General features: G+C 37.6%; 2 protein-coding genes across 6 annotated transcripts in view; both read left to right on the top strand.

Annotated features, from left to right (window-relative positions):
• Positions 1-16,250, top strand: part of LOC149215323 (uncharacterized) — a 202,873-nt gene extending 186,623 nt beyond the window's left edge. Inside the window, exons 6-7 of one of the 5 annotated variants that reach the window (XM_089392587.1) lie at positions 5,984-6,021; positions 16,110-16,250. In XM_089392587.1, coding sequence (XP_089248713.1) covers positions 5,984-6,021; positions 16,110-16,188 — 117 coding nt within the window. In that variant the 3' untranslated portion in view covers positions 16,189-16,250. The remainder of the gene's footprint in view (positions 1-5,983; positions 6,022-16,109) is intronic. The other 4 variants (XM_089392584.1, XM_089392586.1, XM_089392593.1 and 1 more) reach the window with 4 other exon arrangements.
• Positions 16,251-17,088: 838 nt separating this feature from the next.
• LOC149215322 (uncharacterized) lies at positions 17,089-26,790 on the top strand. Its single transcript, XM_089389699.1, has 2 exons — positions 17,089-17,768; positions 24,352-26,790. The coding sequence occupies exons 1-2, from the start codon at positions 17,089-17,091 to the stop codon at positions 26,453-26,455; spliced, it is 2,784 nt and encodes a 927-aa protein (XP_089245825.1). The 3' UTR covers positions 26,456-26,790.
• The last annotated feature ends 207 nt before the right edge of the window (positions 26,791-26,997 follow it).

The raw sequence follows: 26,997 nt of genomic DNA, 5'->3' as shown, positions 1-26,997 counted from the left end.
AGGAGATACAAGTATTCTTCAGTTACAGTTTGTAAGGTATTTTTAGTGGTTTCCCACAGTGTTTAGCTCTCAACCCTATCTGTAAAAAATACAGGTATTCTTCAGTTATAATTTGGAAGGTCTTTTTTTGGTTTCCTCACGTTTGTCATGGGACTGTTTAGCTCTTAACCCCATCTGTCAACAGTAACATTGTCACGGATACAACCACCTCTTCTACTTGGGATTCCAGGTTATTTGCCATTGCCTTTAAGCCACATCCACTTAGCCACTGATTCTCTGCTCCATTATTAGTTATCAGGTATAACTTCTGCGTTAACAAGGTTTTACTTTCCATGGTTCTTTTATTTTCTTCCTTTCCATGGTTCCTTTATTTTCTGTCTCTGCTGGATTCATTATGGGTGTACACCCTAAGTTTTCTTAATAATCTCTTTTTGTTTGCGGTCTATTGGTTAGAGACCACAACTTCCCAGGATTTCTCTACTTCACAGGCTTGGAGGCAGCTGTCATTTATTTCCTTTGCTGACTAATTCCTCTTTTGTAAACACTGCTATTGTGTTATGCTATAGATTAATTATAATTACAAGTTTTAATATGACATTTGTGTTTGATTTTCCCGCAGGTCACTCTTTAGCTTTGCATGGTTGTCAACAGGCTTAGCGCTATTAGACAACCGTTCCACCCTATGGCTCCGAACTCCACATGTTTTGGGGATTCTACCATCGCATATATTAAACCCTAGATTCATTTATGTTGTTTTACTTTAGTTTCTTGTAGCCACTATTTACTACAGGGTAATTAGTGATAAGCGATGGAGGCACAAAACTCATTTTATGTTTTGTAAGTGAAAATTTTCTTGACTATCCACTATAAATTTCACTTTCACTGTGGCTCCAAAGCTCAGCTATGTTTTCTTTTTGTTAACATTCCTCTGCGGTACTACTCATTCAAGTTTTCACTGGAATACATTTATATATGTATTTGTTTTGCATTGGAATGCATTGCAACATACATGGCCAAGGTATGAAGATAAATCCTTCCCTATACATTGATATGCCCCTTTTAATTTACATCAGATTACAATAATTCCTTCTTACAGGTTAATATTTTCTACACAATTTTTTTTGCCTCTCTCCGAAGCATCGCATCAACTGTTAGCTTAAGTGTCACAAAGATTATACACCCAAGTAATACTTTGAATTGGTAGTTTAGTGTAATTCTTGACTTCTACATGCCCTAACTTTAACATGTCTACTTGTTAGTAGGTAAATTGCTATCTTGTTGCAGATATGGCAATAAAAAAACATGTATAGACACCATAATGCTGTTGAAGAGTAGATTTCCCTTTCCTACCTTGTTTTCTAACTGTCGTTTACCCTAAATCAGGTACCCTAAACTTCCCTTTTCATCCACAATGTCAAGGGGCTTTGATGAGGTTTTGTTGCTTAATATGGTCTGTCCTCTATTCCAAATACATGACAAGTTTGCCATTAAATATTATGTTCAAGGTGTCCTATAACAAGTTGCTAAGACAACGATGTTTAATTTTTCATGGACCGGGTTTTTAATTTATTGAGGGTTTCATCCCTACGATTAGTCATTGTCTTCGGTTGCATTAATTCTTGTTTGTATAGTCGTTTATATGCATCTCCAAATTTTCAACTTGAAGGTGATTAGACCCATATGGACATGCGCTTAGTGTTCATATTCAATACGCCAATTGTGTTGTCTAGATTCAATGCACTATTGCACACACTAAGAGTTGGATCATCCCACCCCTACTGGGGATGTAGATGCAATTAAGACTTATCCTTAGGCATTGAGGGAACGTTTGGGTTTTGAATCATGTGTGTGGCCTCGTTGTTGCATACCATATTATATGAATAAAAAAATGGGAGTTTAAAAGAGCTGAGTCCCAAACTTTAGGAGATAGTTTTATGAGACTTATGGGACAACCATGGATGGACTCAGGGTCAACATTTAATCTCTATTGTTTCATGTGATTCAACTTTGTATTTCAAATTTTAAGGTTAAAATGATTGATTTTTAGCATTGGGAGCCTTCTATAGCTGATTATTGAAGAAATTTTGTAACCCTGCTAATTGCAATAGTTTGGAAAGTAGCTTAAGAGTAGAGTTATTTTCTGATTTCAATCAGACCCTTCTTCCTGAAACGAATACAAAACATCTGAGATATACTGTCCATAATCACTCGATGGGTTTTTATGATTCAACCAAGGAAATTGATCCACTAGTGACGCTCTACCAAAAGCCCCTTTGCAAATTTATGAGACCGAAACCCTGTTTCTTGTCTGTGGTGTTTAAGCCTCAAGGATCTCTCTTCTTGGTCCATTAAGGATGATGTATGAATACAAGTTTATTGTGTTACAAATTGAAATTTTCTTTATTTAATAATTACTAGGCATCAATATGTTCAATCTTATGGCTAACAATTGCATTTGAATTTCTTTCATTCATGAATTCATTGCTTTCATTCATGAATTCATTGCGATCTCAGCGAATCCAACACTTCGCGCCCATTCAATTGTTCTCCAGCCTATCGGTCTCAGGCGCATATTGGAAATGGCATTGCGAATACAACTTCTTAGCTCCCCCAGACAGAGTGTCTCTCTCCCAAATTTAGTCCCTTGACAACCTGGTATTCCTCCGAGTCCGCTTTACAGGAGGCTCTGTTGCGTCCTTGTCTAGTCCTTTTTGCTTGCACAAGTGGCATAACGCTCTTGCACACCTTCCATTATAAACCATGGGAAATAAAAGACATTTGCAATGCTTGTTTTTTAGTCCTGGATACAGCAGCTGGAGTCTGGTGCGACAGGAAGTCAGTGACTATTAGTCCTTGGATAGGAAGATACAGTGTTGACGTTGTTGGTTGGGAAGCATTGCTCGAACTCACAAGGCGCTGTTGTCATGCTGCTGCAGCTATGGCGGATCTAGTTTTGATATATGGTGGACTGCTGGAAGAGCATAACCTCAGTGGGCGGCAAACTCATTACACCTGCAAAAATAAAAAATGAAGTGCAAAACCTGTTATATTTCATTACAGTTTGTCAGAATTTATACAGCGTTTCGCTTCTTCACAGAGAAGGAAACAAGTTGTAATGCTGACTCAATCAACAACTGCATCTGCTGTTGGATCATCATATTACAACATCATTTTGTAAAATAGGAGATCCGTATCCCTCCTTTTTTCTTTTGAATATAAGCCAACAACCGACTTTGTGAAAAAAAAAATATATTTCTATACCGGGAAAAAATAAAAATAAGCTATTGGTTGTATTAGTTGTTTTGAGTTATTGATCTAGTAAAGATGAAAAATACAAATGTTTTATTGCTTTAGTTATGTTTATTTATTTAGTGCTAGGTGGAAGAAAAAAACATAGTGAGTTAATTTTGATTTTTGTATTATGAAAAATTTCCCAAATATTATAAAGTATATAGTAATATGTATTGTAACCATTTAATTGTTAAATGACATATTGAATAAGTTTTTAAAAATAGAGTTTTTTTTTAGTTTTAAAAGTTTTTTTCTAAATTATTATATTTATATAATATGTTTATAACTAATTTATTTTTAATGTTTTACATTTTTTCATAAATAATTTTTTTTAACACACATAAAAAATTAAATAGAAACCAACTATAACATATATAATAAAACATAAATAATAATGAAAATACAAACCGGGCTTTACAATTTATTTTTTTCGATCGAGGAATTTCTCAGTGGCCCTGTGGCTAGTCAGAATGTCAAAGCCACGTGGGAGGGTGTAACATCCTATCCATAATCCAAAGGTTCTCCGTCAACCTTCTTTATTTTCTTCACTCACGATTCTACAGTTAAGGATTTGGTCTTTGGAGGAGGACTTCTCAGAGCTTAGAAGGGGACCATGGAAGACTGCTATGGAAATGCAGAAGCCTTTGCGACCTCAATCCCAACCCACATAATATTTTGGCGGTGTGGGGCTTGGAGCCCACTCAACAGAACCTGACAAAGGTAATTTTTCTAGCTAGATAGATTAATTATAATTACAAGTTTTAATATGACATTTGTGTTTGATTTTCCCGCAGGTCACTCTTTAGCTTTGCATGGTTGTCAACAGGCTTAGCGCTATTAGACAACCGTTCCACCCTATGGCTCCGAACTCCACATGTTTTGGGGATTCTACCATCGCATATATTAAACCCTAGATTCATTTCTGTTGTTTTACTTTAGTTTCTTGTAGCCACTATTTACTACAGGGTAATTAGTGATAAGCGATGGAGGCACAAAACTCATTTTATGTTTTGTAAGTGAAAATTTTCTTGACTATCCACTATAAATTTCACTTTCACTGTGGCTCCAAAGCTCAGCTATGTTTTCTTTTTGTTAACATTCCTCTGCGGTACTACTCGTTCAAGTTTTCACTGGAATACATTTATATATGTATTTGTTTTGCATTGGAATGCATTGCAACATACATGGCCAAGGTATGAAGATAAATCCTTCCCTATACATTGATATGCCCCTTTTAATTTACATCAGATTACAATAATTCCTTCTTACAGGTTAATATTTTCTACACAATTTTTTTTGCCTCTCTCCGAAGCATCGCATCAACTGTTAGCTTAAGTGTCACAAAGATTATACACCCAAGTAATACTTTGAATTGGTAGTTTAGTGTAATTCTTGACTTCTACATGCCCTAACTTTAACATGTCTACTTGTTAGTAGGTAAATTGCTATCTTGTTGCAGATATGGCAATAAAAAAACATGTATAGACACCATAATGCTGTTGAAGAGTAGATTTCCCTTTCCTACCTTGTTTTCTAACTGTCGTTTACCCTAAATCAGGTACCCTAAACTTCCCTTTTCATCCACAATGTCGAGGGGCTTTGATGAGGTTTTGTTGCTTAATATGGTCTGTCCTCTATTCCAAATACATGACAAGTTTGCCATTAAATATTATGTTCAAGGTGTCCTATAACAAGTTGCTAAGACAACGATGTTTAATTTTTCATGGACCGGGTTTTTAATTTATTGAGGGTTTCATCCCTACGATTAGTCATTGTCTTCGGTTGCATTAATTCTTGTTTGTATAGTCGTTTATATGCATCTCCAAATTTTCAACTTGAAGGTGATTAGACCCATATGGACATGCGCTTAGTGTTCATATTCAATACGCCAATTGTGTTGTCTAGATTCAATGCACTATTGCACACACTAAGAGTTGGATCATCCCACCCCTACTGGGGATGTAGATGCAATTAAGACTTATCCTTAGGCATTGACGGAACGTTTGGGTTTTGAATCATGTGTGTGGCCTCGTTGTTGCATACCATATTATATGCATAAAAAAATGGGAGTTTAAAAGAGCTGAGTCCCAAACTTTAGGAGATAGTTTTATGAGACTTATGGGACAACCATGGATGGACTCAGGGTCAGCATTTAATCTCTATTGTTTCATGTGATTCAACTTTGTATTTCAAATTTTAAGGTTAAAATGATTGATTTTTAGCATTGGGAGCCTTCTATAGCTGATTATTGAAGAAATTTTGTAACCCTGCTAATTGCAATAGTTTGGAAAGTAGCTTAAGAGTAGAGTTATTTTCTGATTTCAATCAGACCCTTCTTCCTGAAACGAATACAAAACATCTGAGATATACTGTCCATAATCACTCGATGGGTTTTTATGATTCAACCAAGGAAATTGATCCACTAGTGGCGCTCTACCAAAAGCCCCTTTGCAAATTTATGAGACCGAAACCTTGTTTCTTGTCTGTGGTGTTTAAGCCTCAAGGATCTCTCTTCTTGGTCCATTAAGGATGATGTATGAATACAAGTTTATTGTGTTACAAATTGAAATTTTCTTTATTTAATAATTACTAGGCATCAATATGTTCAATCTTATGGCTAACAATTGCATTTGAATTGCTTTCATTCATGAATTCATTGCTTATTATTGACAATTGTCTTTGATCTACGCAGGTAATGGGCTATGACTTCGACTATGATGATTACCACAGGTACCTAAGAAATATTATGTCTTCTGGTTGGTGAATTTACAACTATCTAATGTTTTAACTTTTGACAAGATCAAAGAAAATTCCATTGATTTGACTTGCATTGTTTACGTTGTTTAGAATACCATATATTGCTTTTGGTGAAAAACACTATCTTTCTTCACTCAATGGAATCAAATATTTCTTATACAATTTTTTTCATGGAGGATTTCCATATGAGAGTCTTAAACCAGACCTTGTGCTGAAGAACTTTTTATTAAGCATGCCTGAGAGGAAAATTCTAAGATCATATGGATCCCTTCAAATTCTTTATATGATGATAGCACATGACGAAGTCCTAGGTTTTTTTGGAAATATATAAACATACTTCTCAACCTTTTGTAACTTTGTTGTGTAAAACAAATATTTACAAACAATGAAAAAGTTCATGTTGCAAAGGTCCTTAACAAGCTAGGGTTGGACGATTACTTTGAAGGCATAATATGCTTTGAGACACTTAACCCTCCTTCAAAAATTACTGAAAGCAATAATGACTTTGATATGCCCACTGATAAACTCTACAACCCGGAAGGCACCTATAATTTGTAAGCCCTCAAAAGAGGCCATGGAGCAGGCTATTCACCTTGCAAATGTTGATCCACTAAGAATGGTATGGGACTAAATATTTTGATGGCTATTTTCTTTCATCTATCGCTTTTTTCATGAAAATGAATTATATAATCCATTAGCAATCAATATAGGTCTACATTAAGATTGACTCATTTAGGTAAAATAGAAATTTTATACCAAATCTCCCTTGGTACACAAATAAGGATAGCTAGCATCTGTGCTTTGGCTTAGTGTGAGGGCCCAGGGGTATCTATACATTTTCTTAAAAAGGCCATCTTGGCTAAAATCTGTGTTGGGTGTGGAGCCTGATTATCTTCTGTATTCAAAGATATTGCCACATTGGAACCTAGTTCGAAATGGGGGTGGCAACGCCGCCCGTAAAATATTCACTGCAGGGGGGTCCAGGGGGGGCGGCTGCGACCTTTAGGGAGCCCCCCCTGGCGGGGGGGTTTCGGGGGCAGTGCCCCCGAAGCTAAAAACAGATGTAAAATTGCCTTGTAAAAGTATAGTAATTTATAGTCAATCTAGGCCGTTCATTAGGCGGATGATCTGACGGTAGAACTTATGTTTAGTTTAGGGTTTTTTGCCCTAGAAGGCAACCCCTCTCTTTGTATGAGGGCATTGTATTTAAGGCTGTGTAATAGATGTGTATTCTCCGAGCGAGAAGCAAAGAGGTGATACTGTGAGAGAAAACAGAGGATATTACAGTGGATCTATTGTAGGTTGTGTCTCTTCATTTTGCTGGATAATAGAAAGGAAGGACTGGCTGTTTAGGGTGGACGTAGCCCAAACTGGGTGAACCACGTATATCTGTGTCTCTCTTGTTTTATGCTTTTTCTCTGTTTATATTTCTGCAATATTTTGTGTGTTCCATTGCTCTGTGATATATAATTTTTTAACAACTGGTATCAAAGCCAAAGGTCTATTTGGTTAATAAACTCACAGGAAAGAAGGGTTTCTGGTTCGAGTGGGAGCAATGGCGGAAGATGGTAAGTTTAGGGTCAAGAAATTTAACGGCCAAAACTTCTCGCCGTGGAAGATGAAGATGGAAGATTATCTGTATCAGAAAGATCTATACCTACCATTGGGCGGAAAATCAAAGATGCCAACGAGTATGATAGATGAAGAATGGAACCTTCTTAATAGAAAGGCAATTGGAACAGTACGGTTGTGCCTCGTAGCGTCAGTCGCCTTCAACATTTCGAAAGAAACAATGGCAGAGGGTTTAATTAAGGCATTGGAGAAACTATATGAAAAACCCTCGGCCTCAAACAAGGTATTTCTTATGAAACGGTTATTTAATATGAAGATGTTGGAAGGTGGTTCTGTTGTAGACCATCTAAATGATTTTAATACTGTTACAAGTCAGTTATGTTCTGTAGGGGTAAACTTTGATGATGAAGTTAGAGCTCTGTTATTCTTGTGCTCATTACCAGAAAGTTGGAATGGTTTAGTAATGGCCATTAGTAACTCTGTTTCTAGATCTAGTACTTTAAAGTTTGATGATGTTGTCGGTGCTATCCTTAGTGAGAAAATGCAACGGAAAAGCTCCGGTGAGACATCGGGTAATGCTTTGAGTGCAGAGTTTAGGGGAAGAAAAATGGAAAGAGGAAAGAGCTTAGGATATCGCAGTAAATCAAGAAAAGGAAGATCCAAGTCCAAATCAGGGATAGTGTGTTGGAAATGCGAAAAGAAAGGACACCTAAAGAAAGACTGTAGATCTCGGAAGGGAAAAGAAGGAGATGCACAACAAGAAAGCAATCATGAAGCAATTGTGACAGGTGAGGTGTTACAAGATGCTTTGATTCTTTCTTTCGAAAATATTACTGATTCATGGGTGGTAGATTCAGGGGCCTCATTCCATGCCACACCTAATAAGAAATACTTTCATGACTATGTTCAAGGAGATTTTGGACAAGTTCGTTTGGGTGATGATAAACCCTGTGAAATTGTTGGAATGGGTAAGGCTCTTGTAAAATAGCAGAATGGAAACCAATGGCTACTAAAGGAGGTAAGGCATGTTCCAGATCTAAAGAAAAATCTGATTTCAACAGGGCAGCTAGGCGGTGAAGGTTGTGTGACAATTTTCACAGATAAAGCTTGGAAGGTTACCAAAGGAGCCCTGGTAATTGCAAAAGGCGAAAAGGTTGGTACATTGTATTTATGCAATGGTATTTTTAACTCTGTTAATGCTTTAACTTCCAAAGGAGCAGATGCAACATTATGGTATCATAGGCTCAGACACATGAGCGAAAAGGGGATGAAGATTCTTCACTCAAGGAATTTGTTGCCGGGTTTGAAGAATGTTGATTTGGACTTCTGTGAGAATTGCATTTATGGAAAACAGAAGAGAGTCAGATTTCTTAGAGTTGGGAAAGAAAATAAGAGCGAAAAATTAGAGCTTGTGCGTACAGATGTATGGGGACCTACTCAGGTATCATCTCTCGGTGGCTCTCGTTATTATGTTACTTTTATTGATGATGCAACTAGAAAAACTTGGATTTATTGTATTAAGAATAAATCTGATGTATTTGATACTTTCAAGAAATGGAAAGCTTTGGTTGAGATTGAGACATGAAAGAAATTGAAGTGTCTTAGATCAGACAATGTAGGTGAATATTGCAGCAAAGAGTTTGATAGGTACTGTTCAAAGCATGGAATTCGTAGAGAGAAGACAGTTCCAAGAACACCAAAAGAAAATGGTGTGTCAAAAAGGATGAACAGAACAATCATGGAGCGTGCAAGGTGCATGAGATTGCATGCAGGAATGCCTTTACAGTTTTGGGCAGATGTTATAGATACTGTTGTTTATCTAATAAACAGAGGGCCTTCAAGTTCCTTGGATGGTGGTGTTCCAGAGGAAGCATGGACAGGTAAAAAGGTAAACTACTCTTTTTTAAAGCCTTTTGGTTGTGAGGACTTTGTTCATATTGATAAAGAAAATAGAACAAAGCTTGAGGCAAAGTCAAAGAAATGTACCTTTATTGGATATGGTGCTAATGATTTTGGTTATCGCTTATATGATTATGAAAATCACAAAATCATTAGGATCATAGATGTAATATTCAATGAAAAGATCCTGTATAAGAATCAGTTATAGGAAAAGGAATAGGAAAAAGAAAACAAGGAATATGCAGTTCTTGATGAAATCACTAAAAAAGTAAAGGTGCCTAAAAATAATAATAATCAACAACCACAACAACAACAACTACCACAACAGCAACAGGCACCCCAAACACCTGAAATTGGTGTTAGAAGATCTACCAGGATAAGTAGACCCCCTGAATGATACCTTCCTTCATTATATTATTTATTGTTGACTGATTCTGGTGAACCCGAATCTTATGAAGAAGCAATGCAGGTTGAAAGCAAGAAGAAGTGGGAGGTAGCCATGGAAGAAGAGATGGACTCCTTAATGCATAACCAAACTTGGGACTTAGTCAAGTTGCCTGCAGGAAAAACTACATTTAAGAATACATGGGTTTACAGTTTGAATGAAGAAGATGGAGGAAAACAAAGGTACAAAGCTAGACTTGTGGTGAAGGGGTTTGCACAGAAGAAAGGTATTGATCTTGATGAAATATTTTCTCCTATTGTTAAAATGACTTCAATCAGAACTATTTTAAGTCTAGTAGCAGCTGAAGATTTGCATTATGAGCAGTTAGATGTAAAGACAACCTTTCTCCATGGGGATTTGGAGGAAGAGATATATATGTAGCAGCCACAAGGATATGAAGTGAAAGTGAAGGAGAAACTAGTGTGCAGGTTGAAGAAGAGCTTGTATGGCTTAAAACAGGCTCCAAGGCAGTGGTATCTAAAATTTGACAAGTTTATGTTTGAACAAGGTTATGCTAGATGTCACTCTGATCATTGTGTTTATTTAAAAAGGAAAGATGATGGCGGCTATATTATATTGTTATTGTATGTAGATGACATGCTTGTTGCAGGGTCTAACATGCAGGAAATAAATGTGCTCAAAAGAAAATTGGCAAATTCATTTGCAATGAAGGATTTGGGAGTTGCAAAACAAATCCTTGGTATGAGAATAACTAGAGACAGGAAAAATCGTAAATTAACATTATCTCATAATGAGTACATACAAAAGGTGTTGAAAAGATTTAACATGCACAATGCAAAACCAGTTAGTACACCTTTTGCTGGCCATTTCAAACTTAGTAAGGAAATGTGCCCAAAGACCCAAGAAGACATGGATTATATGTCTAAAGTTTCATATGCATTAGCAGTTGGAAGCTTAATGTATGCAATGGTATGCACAAGGCCTGATATTGTGCATGAAGTGGGAGTTGTAAGTAGGGACATGAACAATTCAGGAAATGAACATTGGATGGCAGTGAAATGGATTCTCAGATATTTGAAATGTACCACAAATCAAGCATTATGCTTTGGTGGTTCAAACATTTCTCTACAGGGATATGTTGATGCAGATATGACAGGTGACAGAGATAATAGGAGGAGCACTATAGGATATGTATTTACTGTTGGTGGAACACTTGTCAGTTGGGTTTCAAAAATCCAAAGTGTTGTTGCACTTTCAACAACAGAAACAGAGTATGTTGCTGCTACAGAGGCTAGTAAAGAAATGATTTGGTTACAAAGGTTTATGGGTGAATTGGGTAAGGAGCATGATATGAGCACGTTATACAGTGATAGCCAAAGTGCCATTCATCTTGCAAAGAACTCAACATTTCATTCCAGGACTAAACACATACAGCTCAAGTACCATTTCATACGATTAGTGTTGGAAGATGGAGAGTTGAAGCTGGGAAAGATACACACTAGCCAGAATCTTGTAGATATGCTAACAAAAGTTGTAACTAGGGAGAAACTGAGAATATGCTCAGTTTCAATTGGTCTTCAAGGATGACGATGAAGATGAGAAACAGCCAAGTCCAAAGAGGAGTCATCGTCCAGCAAATGAAGCAGCGATGGAGTTTCTATAATCAGTCTCCAAGTGGGAGATTGTTGGGTGTGGAGCCTGATTATCTTCTGTATTTCCAGGGGGGGGGTTCCGGGGGGGGCGGCTGTGACCTTTGGGGAGCCCCCCCCTTGCGGGGGGTTTTCGGGGGTAGCGCCCTCGAAGCTAAAAACATATGTAAATTTGCCTTGTAAAAGTATAGTAATTTCTAGTCAATCTGGGTTGTTCATTAGGCGGATGATCTGACAGTAGAACTTATGTTTAGTTTAGGTTTTTTTGCCCTAGAAGGAAACCCCTCTCTTTGTATGAGGGCATTGTATTTGAGGCTGTGTAATAGATGTGTATTCTTCGAGTGAGAAGCAGAGAGGTGAGACAGTGAGAGAAAATAGAGGATATTACATCGGATCTGTTGCAGGTTGCGTCTCTTCATTTTGCTGGATAATAGAAAGGAAGGACTAGCTGTTCGGGGTGGACGTAGCCCAAACTGGGTGAACCACGTATATTTGTGTCTCTCTTGTTTTATGCGTTTTCTGTGTTTATATTTCTGCAATATTTTCTGTGTTCCATTGCTTCGTAATATATAATTTTCTAACAATATGGAGAGTTAATTCTCATTTTAATGTAAAAACTTGCCCCAGGGTGAATGCCTTATTTTCTTTTGAAAAGTTGTGTTACAGTGGTATTTTGACAAGAAAGAGATGCATGTTACTCTGATCATGTCACATATACTTTGCAATTACCCACTTGTGTCTGTACACAATCCTTCAACAAAGAGGATCTAGAAAGAGAATATTGTGTTCAGCAATAATTTCATCCCAAAACATAAAGCTTAAGGTGTGTGCCAGATATATTTAAACAAGGCATGCTCATTAGTTTGATCACATCCCACATAATGCTCAATTATAGTTATGTTCCCAAATTATAGCCCCTTTTTAGTAGAGAGGAGCTACAAAGAGACTGTTGTACTGAATCATAATCAAGTCTCAAAACAATCTGGCAACCTGCAATTAGACATCACATACTTCAGCCATTTTTGGCTTGTGGCATACCATACAACATCCATTTTTCTTTACCGTATGCAGGTCATTTCAAAAGCGTCTATTGCAGGAGTTGCTATTAAATCTATTGTGTTTCCCTGCAGATTTTATTTGATGACAATCACCAAAATATAGCCACAGGAAAGCGTGTAGGCTTGCAAACTGTATTGGTAAGACTGTATCTTTCTAAATGGGATATGAGGCTTTTGTAAGCTCGTTTAATTGGTCCAATATTTTCTTAATTTAATATTGGTGTTCACTGTCATCATCAAGTGTGAACTTCAGTCTGAACAAAGGAATCATATTTTTCCCTTGAAAGTATTCACAACATTAGAGAAGCCCTGCCTTAGATATGGGAAGAAAAAGATGCATAGAGCACGAAAAATGTTGTGCGTTCAAGACTAGCAAGTGCAACTATTGAAACTATTGTCATTGCATAAGCCATACCCTCATTGAATAAGGGAATGGTGGACTTGACTAATCCCTTTGGAGCGTTTGTCTCTGGTTAGAGGAAACTCCAATTATCTGTAATCTTTAAGTTTAAGATTTAAGTTTTAGCTAAATAGTTTTTGATAAAAGAAAAATTACAATATCACTCTTTCGTTTTCATTACATCGTTAACATCTGTGTCTGTCTTGGAGAATTTGAATTATCACAAAGACGATTGGATGAATTGGCAAAATGTTTTTTATTTGACAGGCAAAATGCATGTTCTTCATTTAGGAATGGGCAAAATGACTAAATAATATTCCCTTCTCAAGCGAAAATACGCTACCAGTATGTCATATTTTCCAAAATTTGTTTATTTTGTGTATTTTAATTGAGAAAAGGTTCTTACGGAACTGTATGGACTATCTTAATAAATAACATCATCAAAATCATTAAAAGAATATGACTTTTACAAAATATCTAGCAGAAAATTTCTTATATCATCTTCAATTCATTGAAAAATGTGCAACCACGAAAATGTTAACCCCTGACTGAGAAAAATTGCTTCCAATTACCAAGGAAATTAGACGAAATTTGAGTTCTTTCCTATGGAGAATATACTCTATAAGAAGAAGACATATGCAAATAGAAATTTCTGCATCTCTAGGGCGATTATTGTATAACAACAGTGATATTGAGGTTATTTTAATTTTAATTTTGTAAGGTAATTGTTTCAAGGACCAGTCATAAAAAATTTAGAAACTGGATTTTAAAGCTGGGACATGGAATGAAAGACAATTCACATATTTTCGAATAGAAGTCATAGCAATGAGAAGTTTAATCAAAGCATAGAGTTCTGCAACAAATTTTAATTCATTGCTTGCTTGACATTTGCATACATTATCTTTAATTAGGGCCGAACATAGCAATTTGGATTTTCAAGTAAAATAAATATTACTGTTACGATAAACAATTTTTGATAAAAGAAAATTACAATATCACTTTTTTGTTTCCATTACATCTGTGTCTGTTTTAGAGAATTTGAAATGAGAAGTTTAATCAAAGCATAGAGTTCTGCATCAAATTTTAATTCATTTCTTGCTTGACATTTGCATACATTATCTTTAATTAGGGCTGAACATAGCAATTTGGTTTTTCAAGTAAAATAAATATTACTGTTACAATAAACAATTTTTGATAAAAGAAAATTACAATATCACTTTTTTGTTTTCATTACATCTGTGTCTGTTTTGGAGAATTTGAAATGAGAAGTGTAATCAAAGCATAGAGTTTTTCATTTTAGGAATGGGCAAAATGACTAAATAATATTCCCTTCTCAAGCGAAAATATGCTGCTAGGGCAGAGTGCATGTTCTTCATTTTAGGAATGGGCAAAATGACTAAATAATATTCCCTTCTCAAGCGAAAATACGCTGCTAGTATGGCATATTTTCCAAAATTTGTTTATTTTGTGTATCTTAATTGAGAAAAGGTTCTTACAAAACTGTATGGACTATCTTAATAAATAACATCATCAAAATCATTGAAAGAATATGACTTTTACGAAATATCTAGCAGAAAATTTCTTATATCATCTTCAATTCATTGAAAAATGTGCAACCACGAAAATGTTTACCTCTGACTGAGAAAAATTACTTCCAATTACCAAGGAAATTAGACGAAATTTGAGTTCTTTTCTATGGAGAATATATGTGTTTTAGCCATTTTCCTTCAGTTATGCTCCTTTTTAACTCTTCAAGGAATGTTTAAAGGCAGTTTAGGGTCAAATCCTCTATCCACTATAAGAGAAAAATGACGTTCTCTTTACCAAGAGGAGAGGAAATTCCAGGTAAGGCAAGATCTAGTGTTCTTAGAAATTGAATATCCACTGCTCCAAGCCCATTTCTAATAAATGGCTCAAGATTTGTTTCACTGCTTTTATGATCTCCATCCAAAATATATCGAGAAAATAATGCAGATCCATGATGAACTTTATGGTATTTTCTGGATCGTTCTTTATTTGTGTTAGTGTTGAATCCCTAGACTGTTTGGATATCTTCTTTTAACTCTCCAATACTGACAGATCATCACTAGGAGACCTGACCCTCTTGTTGCAAATACCATGCCTAAATGATGGAGAGTCAACAATTTGCCTGGTTTGTTTAGAATTTCGGTCAACATCTTCCTCATTACCTTGCTCATGTTCATCATGTTTAGAAAAAGCACCAACAATAGCAGTGGGAAGTCTCTAATTTTGAAGAGATGAACTCATGCCTTTAGAGTCACCAAGGACACCTTCAGAGTCACCAAGGAAAATAGTAGTAGTGGAACCTACCGGATTACTAAATTCTATATCATCGACAGAGGCCAGATTCGTGTTATCTTCCATTCGAGTAATAAAAAAAATCACAAACTACACATATATAGGCAACATGAATATAGTGGACAACACACAATAGTTTGAAACAACAGTTAATATTTTCTTATCCACACAATATAAAAGTTATACCGCGTAGTTTTAAACAACAATTAATATTTTCTTATCCACACAATATAAAAGTTACACCCCTGTCGTGAAGGGATTACAATGGCTTCTCAAAAGCCTCAGGCACCGTGTCAGTAGATTCACTCTACTCATTCTAGCTATATATAAGCCTAACTATAATGCTCTCCCAACTTGACTTGACAAGAAAGGAAACAGGAATTACAAAAATATCTCTCTGTCAAAGGAATCATTAGCCAATATAACAAATAATCGTTCCTCAAGAGATGTTCAGATTCACAGGAGCCAAGCCTAGCTTCTCTCTCAGAATCTTAACATCCCCTTTGCAAAGGGTTTCATTATAATGATAACAACCCGCATTTAAAGCATTTCTCCACCCCTCTCCTAGTTAGAAATACAATTTTGGGTTCTCTACTAATTTTCTCCACACCCATTTAATCTAACAATGGACATAGAGCATGTATATTTATACCTGTGTGTTGGAAATACCATTTTATACTTTAATGTTTATTATTTTTGTTTTATTATTATCACTTGAATTTCTTCTTAACAAGTGGTCGTGTTTCTTTTGGTTTCAGTGAAAGTATAGGCTCCAATGTTGGCTCTCTTATCATGGAGTATAATTCATCTTTGAGAAATTTTCAATTATTAAATTAGGTTAGTCAATCGCTTAAACTGTTAAATTTATTCCAAATTTTTTTGTTACTTTATAAGCTAGACACTGGCTTGAAATATTAAACTTATTTCAAAATGTTTTTGTTACTTTATAGATAAGGCGTAGATTTCTTGGCTTTATGATGAAAATAATGAAGGGAAAATACATGTTAATCTGTTATTTGTGTTCTTTGATAGAAGTTTTGTAATGCATGACTGAAAAATACACGGTGAGAGAAAAATGTATACAACGCTAATTGAGGAATGTTTTTCGCTTGTCAAACTTATAGTATTGAATTTAACACACTTAACACTTTACAACACTGAACTAACAATATTCATGACGAAAATAGCAATATGGAAGATTTATCTACATAATGAAAAAGACAATATGGGAGATTCCAATCACTTTCCAAGGCATTTTTTAAAATGTGAATGTGACAAAAAGTTGTTGTGGAAGGTGCTATTTGTATATGGGAAATTTCTTGATCATTATGTATAATCCTAATGTTGATAGATATGTCTACTAACTGGTTCCTTTCCAACATGTAATGTAAATGCTAGTTTATTCAGTCCTACATTCTCTTTGAATATCCTTTGTAGTAAAGAATAAAAAAATCGTGAATAATAAAAGCGTTGAATATCCTTTGTAGTAAAGAATAAAAATGTCGGGAAGAAGAAAAGCGTTGAATAAAAAAGTCGTCAAGAATAAAAGCGTTGAATATCCTTTGTAGTAAAGAATAAAAAAGTCGTGAAGAATAAAAGCGTTGAATATCCTTCGTAGTAAAGAATAAAAAAGTCGTGAAGAATAAGAGCGTTCGACTTTTCGTGAAGCATAAAAGAGTACAATTAGTATTGTTAAACCAGATAGTTGAGGACCCATAATCCCGCCACCCAGGAAAAATGATTATGATGTCGAAAATAGGCAGCCTGCAACACTGCAGAAGCAGACCCTTGAAACAAGAATGGCGTCTGACAGGTATCATGCGAAAGAGCTTGTTAAGTTTTGCTACCCAGGTGTTCATTTGTTGCTTCATTTTCCTGGTTATATTGAAGCCTGTTTACTGCGACACTGGTTGTTTGAATCACGAAATTCATTCTCTCTTGAATTTTAAAAACCATCTACATGATTCTGTTGGACGCTTGGCTTCATGGAATATTGCTTCAATTAACTGTTGCGAGTGGGATGGCGTGTCTTGCGACGGACGGACCGGTCATGTGGTTGGTGTGGATGTGTATAATTGCAGTCTGAATGGTGAGTTCCGTCCTGCACTATTCTTTCTTTCTCAATTAAGGGATTTGGAGCGTTTGAATGTCGGCTCCAATAATTTTAAGGGCCAAAATATTCCCGAAGAGCTGGGCCTGTTGAAGAAATTAACACACCTTAACCTCTCTAAAGCGGGATTTTCAGGCACCATTCCACGGCAGCTGGGAAACCTCTGTAGGTTGACAGTACTCGATCTCTCTTCCTCTGCTTTTACGCTGGAAAGTCCCGACCACTCATGGCTTACAAATCTCACAGCCTTGAAACACCTTTCCCTTGACAGAGTCGACCTCTCAGCGATGTCTTCCGCATGGGGACGGTCAGTAGGTCGCCTTTCTCAGCTCAGGAACCTTTCATTGTCGAACTGTGGCCTGACGGGTGCCATGTTAAATGTGTAATTTCAACGCAGCCGAAAACCACCAAACAAAACCACCTATCTTGTTCGCACCGCCTTTTGGCAAAGGCTGTTTTTCCTTGGAGCCCTCCGAACACATTCACTGGCCGCCACGCGTCCCATGTACGAGCACCGAAAAACCACTTTCCCCGGACGGTAAAGTTCGTTTGTTTTGCCCGAGGTTGGTGTGCGAACCTCGTTGGATCAGCCAAGTGATCTGGGCACGAAATCTTCACCGTCGATCTCCGGAAAGTGCACAGGCCCACGTCAAATCGATTTTTACGTGGAGTAAAAGGTTTATGGGTTGACCGCCGTAGGAGGAATTCAATGTTTTTAATGTGTCTTCGTAGATATTAGGTGGAGGCGTTAATTTTAGTCATGGGCATATGTTTAATTTTGGTAATGGGCATAAGTCCCATATATCTTTTATATATGTTTTATATAGATTTAGGTGAGGCCCATTTAATATCGTTATGGGCATGTATTTAATATAGTTTTTTTTATATATGTTTTATGTATGTCGTAAAAAAGGTTTACGTGCAGTAGTTTTATTGTTGTGGTGACTGCGCACAGCAGTGTGTAAAAAATATATGAACAGGTTGTAATGTTTTAGTTTTTGCTATCGTAAAACTGAGGAATAGCAAAAACCATGTGTGGTTTTGCACAGCAGTGCATAAAGGAAATGGTGGAGCGATTTTTGTAAGTCTGTGTGAATTTTGTTTACAGCAGTAAACTTATGTAAACTTTTATTACAACAGTAAGTTGTTTTTCACAGGCAGTGAATGTTAAAAAGATTTTACAGTGGTAAATCCCTCTTAGTAACAGAGGATGAATATGTATGAGGCAATATATTTTTGAATAGAAATGCTTTGTGTTAGTTTAATGGTGTCATCTGAGTCATTTTGTTTCTAAGAGGTTTTCTGTCAAAAGATCCTGGACAGAGTAAACAGAGCATTGTCTCTGTAGTGGTTATTTTATTTGGTTTTGGTATTTCTCCATTTAAAAAATACCCAACAGTGGTATCGGAGCAAGGCTTAGGCTCTTTGTAGGAGACAAAGAAGCTGAAGGGAGAAGGTTGCTGCTGCAGCAAAACCTCTCAGGCAGACAGAAGACTCAGACAGCGAAGGATTCAGGTATTCCCCAAAAGCATTTCTCTTGTTATTGCTGAAGACAGTCAGTTTTAAAAAAAAATCACAGTCAAGGATTTAAAACCATAGTTCAAGATGCAAGGAATGGCAAGCACAAGCATGGGTATGTTCAACACCCAGCTCCCACACTTTAATGGGAAGAACTATGACTACTGGTCTATAACCATGAGAGCTTTGTTCATCGCTCAATATATATGGGAACTAGTAGAATATGGGTTTGAGGAACCAGCAGATGAAACTGAGTTCAATGCATTAACTCAGGGAGAGAAGGATCAGCTGAAGCTCAATAGGAAGAAGGATGCAAAGGCCATTGTCTTTTTGTATCAAGCAGTGGACCAGAGTATATTCCCAAGGATAGCAGCAGCTACAACATCACACAATGCATGGCAAACCCTCAAGACTGCCTATCAAGGCATGGAGAGAGTGAAGACAGCAAAATTGCAAATGCTGAGAAAGGATTTTGAAAACTTGAACATGAAGGAGTCAGACAACATTGAATCATTCTTCACTCATGTGATTGGTGTAATCACACAAATGAGAACTCATGGAGAAACAATTGAAGATAGAAGAATAGTGGAGAAAATATTGAGGGTCTTACCCTCAAGGTTTGATGCCATAGTCACCACCATTGAAGAGACAAAGGATCTCTCAAAATATTCAGTTGATGAGCTACATGCATCACTGATAACTCATGAGCAGAGGTTGAGTAGGAATGAAAACTCATCCCTTGAGCAAGCCTTCAAGACCCAGATGTCCTTTGGAAGAGGAAGAGGTCAAGGAAGAGGAAACAGAAGAGGAAGAGGCAGAAGCCAGAACAGAGGTGGAAGGAACAGCCCATCAAAGGCACAAGGAAGAGGCAGCAATCCAAATCAGAACCAAGGTCAAGGCAGCAGCCAACAAAGAGATCAGTATCATGCTCAAGGACAAAGGTATGATAAATCTAATGTTCAATGCTATTATTGCAAAAAGTATGGACATTATGCTAGTGATTGTAGAAAGAAACAACATGATATGAACAGCAGACAAAATGCAAATGTTACAAGAGAAAACAACAGTCAAGAAAATGTCCTGTTAGCTTGTAACATGGCTGAAACACATAGTGAGGACATATGGTTTTTAGACTCAGGTTGCAGCAACCATATGACAGGGAATGTAGCCCTCTTTTCAGCCTTAAATCAGAATTTGAAATCAGAGGTCACTCTAGGAACTGATAGTAAAGTGTCTGTTATGGGAAAAGGGGAGGTAAAAATATTTACAAAACAAGGAGAAAGGAAAACCATAGCAGATGTATACTATGTCCCCGGAATGAGATGTAACCTATTGAGTGTTGGACAGCTTATCCAAAAGGGTTACAATGTTTACTTTGTAAATGATGTGTGCACCATCATGGACATACCACCCAGCAAAAGATGCATTGCTGAAGTGAAGATGACAAGGAACATAATGTTCCCTCTTAGAATAAGAGCAGACTTGAAGAACAAGAAGGAAATGGCAGCAGTCACCCAAGAGGCCTTCCAAAGCGTGCCAAAGGATGAGAACTGGTTATGGCACTTGAGATTCGGGCATTTAAATTTTGGAGGTCTAAACTTATTGAGCAGAAAAGGAATGGTAAAGGGATTGCCATTGATAGAGAAGCCGGATAGCCTTTGTGAAGGCTGTATATTGGGCAAACAACATAGAGAGAGTTTTCCATCAGGGAAAAGCATAAGGGCAAAGGCACCCTTAGAGATTATCCACTCAGATTTGTGTGGACCAATGCAAGCTCCATCATTAGCTGGCAGCCTATATTTCTTGACATTCATTGATGATTTTACAAGAAAGACTTGGATATATTTCCTCAAGAACAAAAGTGAAGTCTTTGAGAAATTCCAAAACTTCAAAGCACTTGTGGAGAACCAAAGCGGGCTGCACATAAAAGTATTGAGAACTGATAGAGGAGGTGAGTATATCTCAAATGAATTCCTAAAGTTTTGTAGAGAAAATGGAATACATAAACAATTCACAACTCGGTACACCCCACAGCAAAATGGAGTTGCTGAAAGGAAGAACAGAACCATCATGGAGATGGCAAGGAGCATGTTGAAGGCAAAGCATTTGCCAAATGAGTATTGGGCTGAAGCTGTACATTGTGCAGTGTATATACTGAACAGGTGTCCTACAAAAGCAGTCATGAACAAAGTGCCTGAAGAGGCATGGAGTGGGAGAAAGCAAGGAGTCACCCACATGAGAGTTTTTGGGTGTGTGGCCTATGCACACATTCCGGATCAGCTAAGGAGGAAGTTGGACAGCAAAGGGGAGAAATGCATCTTCATTGGATACAGTGATGAATCCAAAGCCTACAGGCTGTACATTCCATCTACCAAGAAGTTCTTTGTCAGCAGGGATGTTCAATTCATTGAAGAGGAAGCTTGGGATGGAAGCATAGAGAAAACAGTGAACATTAAAAACTGTTTGTCTCATGATGAGGATGAAGAGGAGGTGGCTGAAATGAATCCCCAAACAGCGGCACCAACACAAGGACAGCAAGGTACACCATTGAGGTTCAATGAGAGTGCTTCTCCAAGCACACCACAAGGAGGAAATTCAAGTGCATCTTCAAGCACTTGCACACCAAGTGAAAGAGGTAAGAAGTTTAGAAATCTAAGTGAAATTTATGAAGAAGGAATGAATTCCTTATTTGCCTTGTTTTGTCATGTTGATGATCCTATTCATTTTGAAGAAGCTATTAAAGATAGAAAATGGATAGAAGCTATGGATGAGGAGATGAATGCCATAGAGAGGAACAAAACATGGGATTTGGTTGAGCTACCAAAAGGCAAAGAAGTCATTGGTGTGAAATGGGTCTACAAGACCAAGAGCAATGCTGAAGGCAAGATTGAAAGGCATAAAGCAAGGCTGGTTGTCAAAGGGTACAAGCAGCAGTATGGGAGAGATTATGAGGAGACTTTCGCCCCGGTTGCAAGAATGGAAACCGTGAGAGCAGTGCTGTCCATAGCAGCTCAAAACAAATGGAAAGTCTACCAAATGGATGTGAAATCAGCATTCCTAAATGGAGTGTTAATGGAAGAGGTCTATGTGGAACAGCCTCTCGGATATGAGAAGAAAGGTGAAGAGCACAAAGTGTGCAAATTGAAGAAAGCTCTTTATGGGCTGAAGCAAGTGCCAAGAGCATGGTACAGCAGGATAGATTCATATCTATTGGAGAATGAATTTGACAAATGTGAAGGAGAACCCACAGTCTACATCAAGGAAAAGGATGGTAAAATTTTAATTGTTGTCTTGTATGTAGATAATGTTATTTTCACTGGAAATGATATTTATCTTATTGAGAATTTTAAATCAGTCATGAAGAATGAATTTGAAATGACTGACATGGGTTTGTTGAGATACTTCTTAGGCATAGAAGTAGATCAAAATGAAAAAGGAATTTTTATATCTCAAGCAAGATATGTAAATCAAGTTTTGGGCAGATTTAACATGCAAGAATGCAAGGCAGCCATCACTCCCACAGTGATGGGATTAAAACTCAGCAGAGAGGACAGCAACAAGGATTTTGATCCTAGCCTGTACAAAAGCATTGTGGGCAGCCTTATGTATTTAACAGCAACTAGGCCTGATATTATGTATGCTGTTAGTTTGATTTCCAGGTTCATGGAGAGGCCAAAGGAGGCACATTGGCAGGCAGCAAAGAGAATTTTGAGGTATGTCAAAGGTACCAAAATGTTTGGAATTCTATATCATGCCTCAGAACATTCAGATTTGGTTGGGTACACAGATAGCGATTGGGCTGGAAGTGTAGATGATCGGAAGAGCACTTCCGGTTATGTTTTTAATATGGGTTCAGGAGCCATTTCATGGGCTTCTAAGAAGCAGTCCATTGTAGCATTATCTACAGCAGAGGCAGAATATGTGGCAGCGACAGCAGCAGCTTGTCAGGCAGTTTGGATGAGAAGGATGTTGAGAAGCTTAGGCCAAGAGTAGGCAAAAGCGACAGTGGTCTTTTGTGACAATAGCTCTGCTATTGCTTTGTCAAAGAATTCAGTGTTTCATAAGAGAACGAAACACATTGATACAAGGTTTCACTACATCAGAGAATTAGTGAACAATGGAGAAATTGTCCTAGAACATTGCAGGACCCAGGAACAGGTTGCAGACATCTTGACAAAGCCACTAGTTCAGAAGAGTTTCGAATTTTTGAGGAAGTGTTTGGGAATGACCGAATGCCCAGCTGTTGAAATTAAAGGGGAGTGTTAAATGTGTAATTTCAACGCAGCCGAAAACCACCAAACAAAACCACCTATCTTGTTCGCACCGCCTTTTGGCAAAGGCTGTTTTTCCTTGGAGCCCTCCGAACACATTCACTGGCCGCCACGCGTCCCATGTACGAGCACCCAAAAACCACTTTCCCCGGACGGTAAAGTTCGTTTGTTTTGCCCGAGGTTGGTGTGCGAACCTCGTTGGATCAGCCAAGTGATCTGGGCACGAAATCTTCACCGTCGATCTCCGGAAAGTGCACAGGCCCACGTCAAATCGATTTTTACGTGGAGTAAAAGGTTTATGGGTTGACCGCCGTAGGAGGAATTCAATGTTTTTAATGTGTCTTCGTAGATATTAGGTGCAGGCGTTAATTTTAGTCATGGGCATATGTTTAATTTTGGTAATGGGCATAAGTCCCATATATCTTTTATATATGTTTTATATAGATTTAGGTGAGGCCCATTTAATCTCGTTATGGGCATGTATTTAATATAGTTTTTTTTATATGTTTTATGTATGTCGTAAAAAAGGTTTACGTGCAGTAGTTTTATTGTTGTGGTGACTGCGCACAGCAGTGTGTAAAAAAAAATATATGAACAGGTTGTAATGTTTTAGTTTTTGCTATCGTAAAACTGAGAAATAGCAAAAACCATGTGTGGTTTTGCACAACAGTGAATAAAGGAAATGGTGGAGCGATTTTTGTAAGTCTGTGTGAATTTTGTTTACAGCAGTAAACTTATGTAAACTTTTATTACAACAGTAAGTTGTTTTTCACAGGCAGTGAATGTTAAAAAGATTTTACAGTGGTAAATCCCTCTTAGTAACAGAGGATGAATATGTATGAGGCAATATATTTTTGAATAGAAATGCTTTGTGTTAGTTTAATGGTGTCATCTGAGTCATTTTGTTTCTAAGAGGTTTTCTGTCAAAAGATCCTGGACAGAGTAAACAGAGCATTGTCTCTGTAGTGGTTATTTTATTTGGTTTTGGTATTTCTCCATTTAAAAAAATACCCAACATGCCATTCCCCCTTCGCTGCAAAACCTTACATCCATAGAAATTCTACATCTTGATAGCAACCCATTTCACACTGAATTCCCCAGTTGGTTAAGCAATATGACTAGTTTGATTTCCTTGCAGATGTCCAATTCAAGTCTCAACGGATCTCTTCCGTTTGAACTCTCTCAGATGCCTCGCCTAAAAAGAATTTACTTGGACAACAATAGAATATCTGGCAATGTTTCTCAGATTTTTCAGGGCCAGTGGAAGACCCTGACCCTTTTCCATATGGAAAACAATAGTTTGAAGGGATCCTTGCCATCTTCTATAGGAAAACTGTCGGCCTTGGCTCAGCCGGATCTGAAACACAACCATTTGAAGGGAAGGATTCCATTTTCATTAGGCCTTCTCCGCTCGCTTACTGTACTAGACTTGGGCTACAACCTTTTATCGGGATCAATCCCTATCTCCCTAGGATGGTTGTCTAAACTGACAAATATTAGTCTTTCTCACAACAGTTTGAGCGGACCGATCTCAGAGACACACTTTCACAGTTTGAAGAATCTAAAATATCTTGACCTGTACAAGAACAAATTGTCTTTCAATATCACCTCCAACTGGAACCCACCATTTCAGTTAGATGTGTTGAGATTATCTTATTGTGAAGTAGAGAGCTTTCCTCTTTTCCTGAGGGCTCAAAATTCTATGACGACATTGGCTCTATCTAGGAACGCCCTCAAGGGACAAATTCCTTCATGGTTGTGGAATCTTCCCATGCTTGAGCAAATAGACCTCTCGTACAATCAGTTGGAAGGGCCAATACCATCTCAGTTGTATAACTCGTCGACTTCATTGAAGGAGGTGGCGCTACGAGGTAATCAGTTGAATGGCAGCCTTCGCCATCTATCAAGTTCGGTGGCTGCCTTTCCTTGGGAACTTGATCTGTCAATTAATAACATTACTGGTTCAGTCCCCCAAGAATTCTGCACGATGTTGCATGCTTCAAATTTCTTATCTTTAGCCTCAAATGAACTAGAGGGTCAAATTCCTTCTTGCATTTGTGAGCAATCAGAGCATCTAGAGGCTCTGGATATTTCGGACAACATGTTATCTGGCAACCTGCCCTCCCATTTAGGTGACTGCTCTTTTCTCAAGGTATTGAATCTAGCAGGTAATAAATTCCATGGACCGATACCGATGGAACTGGAAAAATTGAAGAAACTTCAGGTACTGCACATCAATAGTAACAATTTAAGTGGAAATATTCCCGAGTCTCTGCAAAATTGTAAAAAATTAGAAATTTTGGATTTGAGCAGAAACAGGCTCTCAGGCAAAGTGCCCGAATGGATTGTGGAACTTTCTGAACTCCGCATACTTGTTCTCAGATCAAACAATTTGGAAGGTAGAATACCCATCCAAATCGGATGCCTTCAGCAGCTCCAAATTCTTGATCTAGGAATGAACCGTCTGTCAGGTACGATACCGCCACATCTTTCAAACATATCAGTAATGATCGACAAAAATTTCCCCAAGTACAGACCCGCTAAGCCTGAGCTGAGGTATGGACAGTACTATAAAGATGTAGTTAACGTGACTGACAAGGGTCAGGAAATGGCGTATGAATTCTTCCTCACGTCTGTCACTTCTCTGGATCTTTCGGGAAACATCCTTTCTGGTGACATCCCCGTGGAAATTGGAGATCTGCGGGGTCTGCAGATTTTGAATCTGTCCCATAATCATCTTATGGGAAACATTCCAGAAGAAATTGGGAGAATGGTAAATTTAGAAAGTTTAGATATGTCATGCAACCAGTTAGAGGGAATAATACCTGCTACACTTGCAAAGCTTAGCTTCCTCGGCGCTTTTAACCTATCAAATAACAACCTATCAGGAAGGATTCCATATGTAGGACAATTGGACACATTTGGGGTACCCTCGTTCTCGGGTAACCTGGAGCTGTGCGGTTCTCCGCTTCAGAGAAACTGCAGCGATCAAGCATCAGGTGAGCCTGACCATAGTCATGAGCGGACACTTGTTCGTTGGTGGGAATCGTGGAAAGCTGGAATGGGTTTTGGAATCGCAATTGGGTTTGGCAGTGTGGTCGGTGCATTAGCTCTGAGCAGACACTTGTTCGTTGGTGGGAATCATGGGAAGCTGGAATGGGTTTTGGAATCGCAATTGGGTTTGGCAGTGTGGTCGGTGCATTAGCTCTGAGCAGACGATCGGCCATGCAATACTTTCATGTTGCTGACAGGTTTATAAACTGTTTAACGGAAGCGTGCGGCATATGACAGGAGTTGCTGTTAGCCGTTTTTATCTATATTCTCTATCGTAGATTTCGGAAATTTTATAGAATATATGAATAACTCTATAGTGTAGGTCTCGGAAATTTTCCAGGAGTTTATGAATAAGAGTAAAGTTAATTTGATCTTCATTTTATTTATCATATTCCAAAATATTTGGAAATCTGCAATCAATTTAAATTTAAGAGTTGCAAAGCAGTCCTTGCACATAAGTGCATTTATTTAGTTTTTATAGTTTCAAACTACTAAAACGTTCATCTAAATAAATGTAAATGAATAGATTTCAAAATATTTCGAAACCTGCCATCGATTTAAATTCAGCGGTTGCAGAGTAGTTTTTGTAAATAAGATTCGAGTGCTATTATTTAGTTTTTATAGTTTCAAACGACTAGGAACGTTCATGTAAATTGATAGATTTCTTGGTTCTTGCTAATTGTTTGGTTGTAA

The sequence above is a fragment of the Pinus tabuliformis genome, chromosome 1_1 (assembly GCF_031772625.1).
Source record: "Pinus tabuliformis cultivar Carrire ecotype Pingquan chromosome 1_1, CPIR1, whole genome shotgun sequence".
NCBI classification, from domain to species: domain Eukaryota; kingdom Viridiplantae; phylum Streptophyta; class Pinopsida; order Pinales; family Pinaceae; genus Pinus; species Pinus tabuliformis.
The sequence above is the reverse complement of the archived record's forward strand: the minus strand, read 5'-3'. Positions and strand labels throughout refer to the sequence as shown.

Coding starts and splice junctions, on each gene's coding strand:
- LOC149215322 (XM_089389699.1), top strand. CDS start 17,089: ATGATTATGATGTCGAAAATAGGCAGCCTGCAACACTGCAGAAGCAGA. Junction 17,769..24,351: donor ATGTCTTCCGCATGGGGACG/GTCAGTAGGTCG, acceptor TGAATTCCCCAG/TTGGTTAAGCAATATGACTA.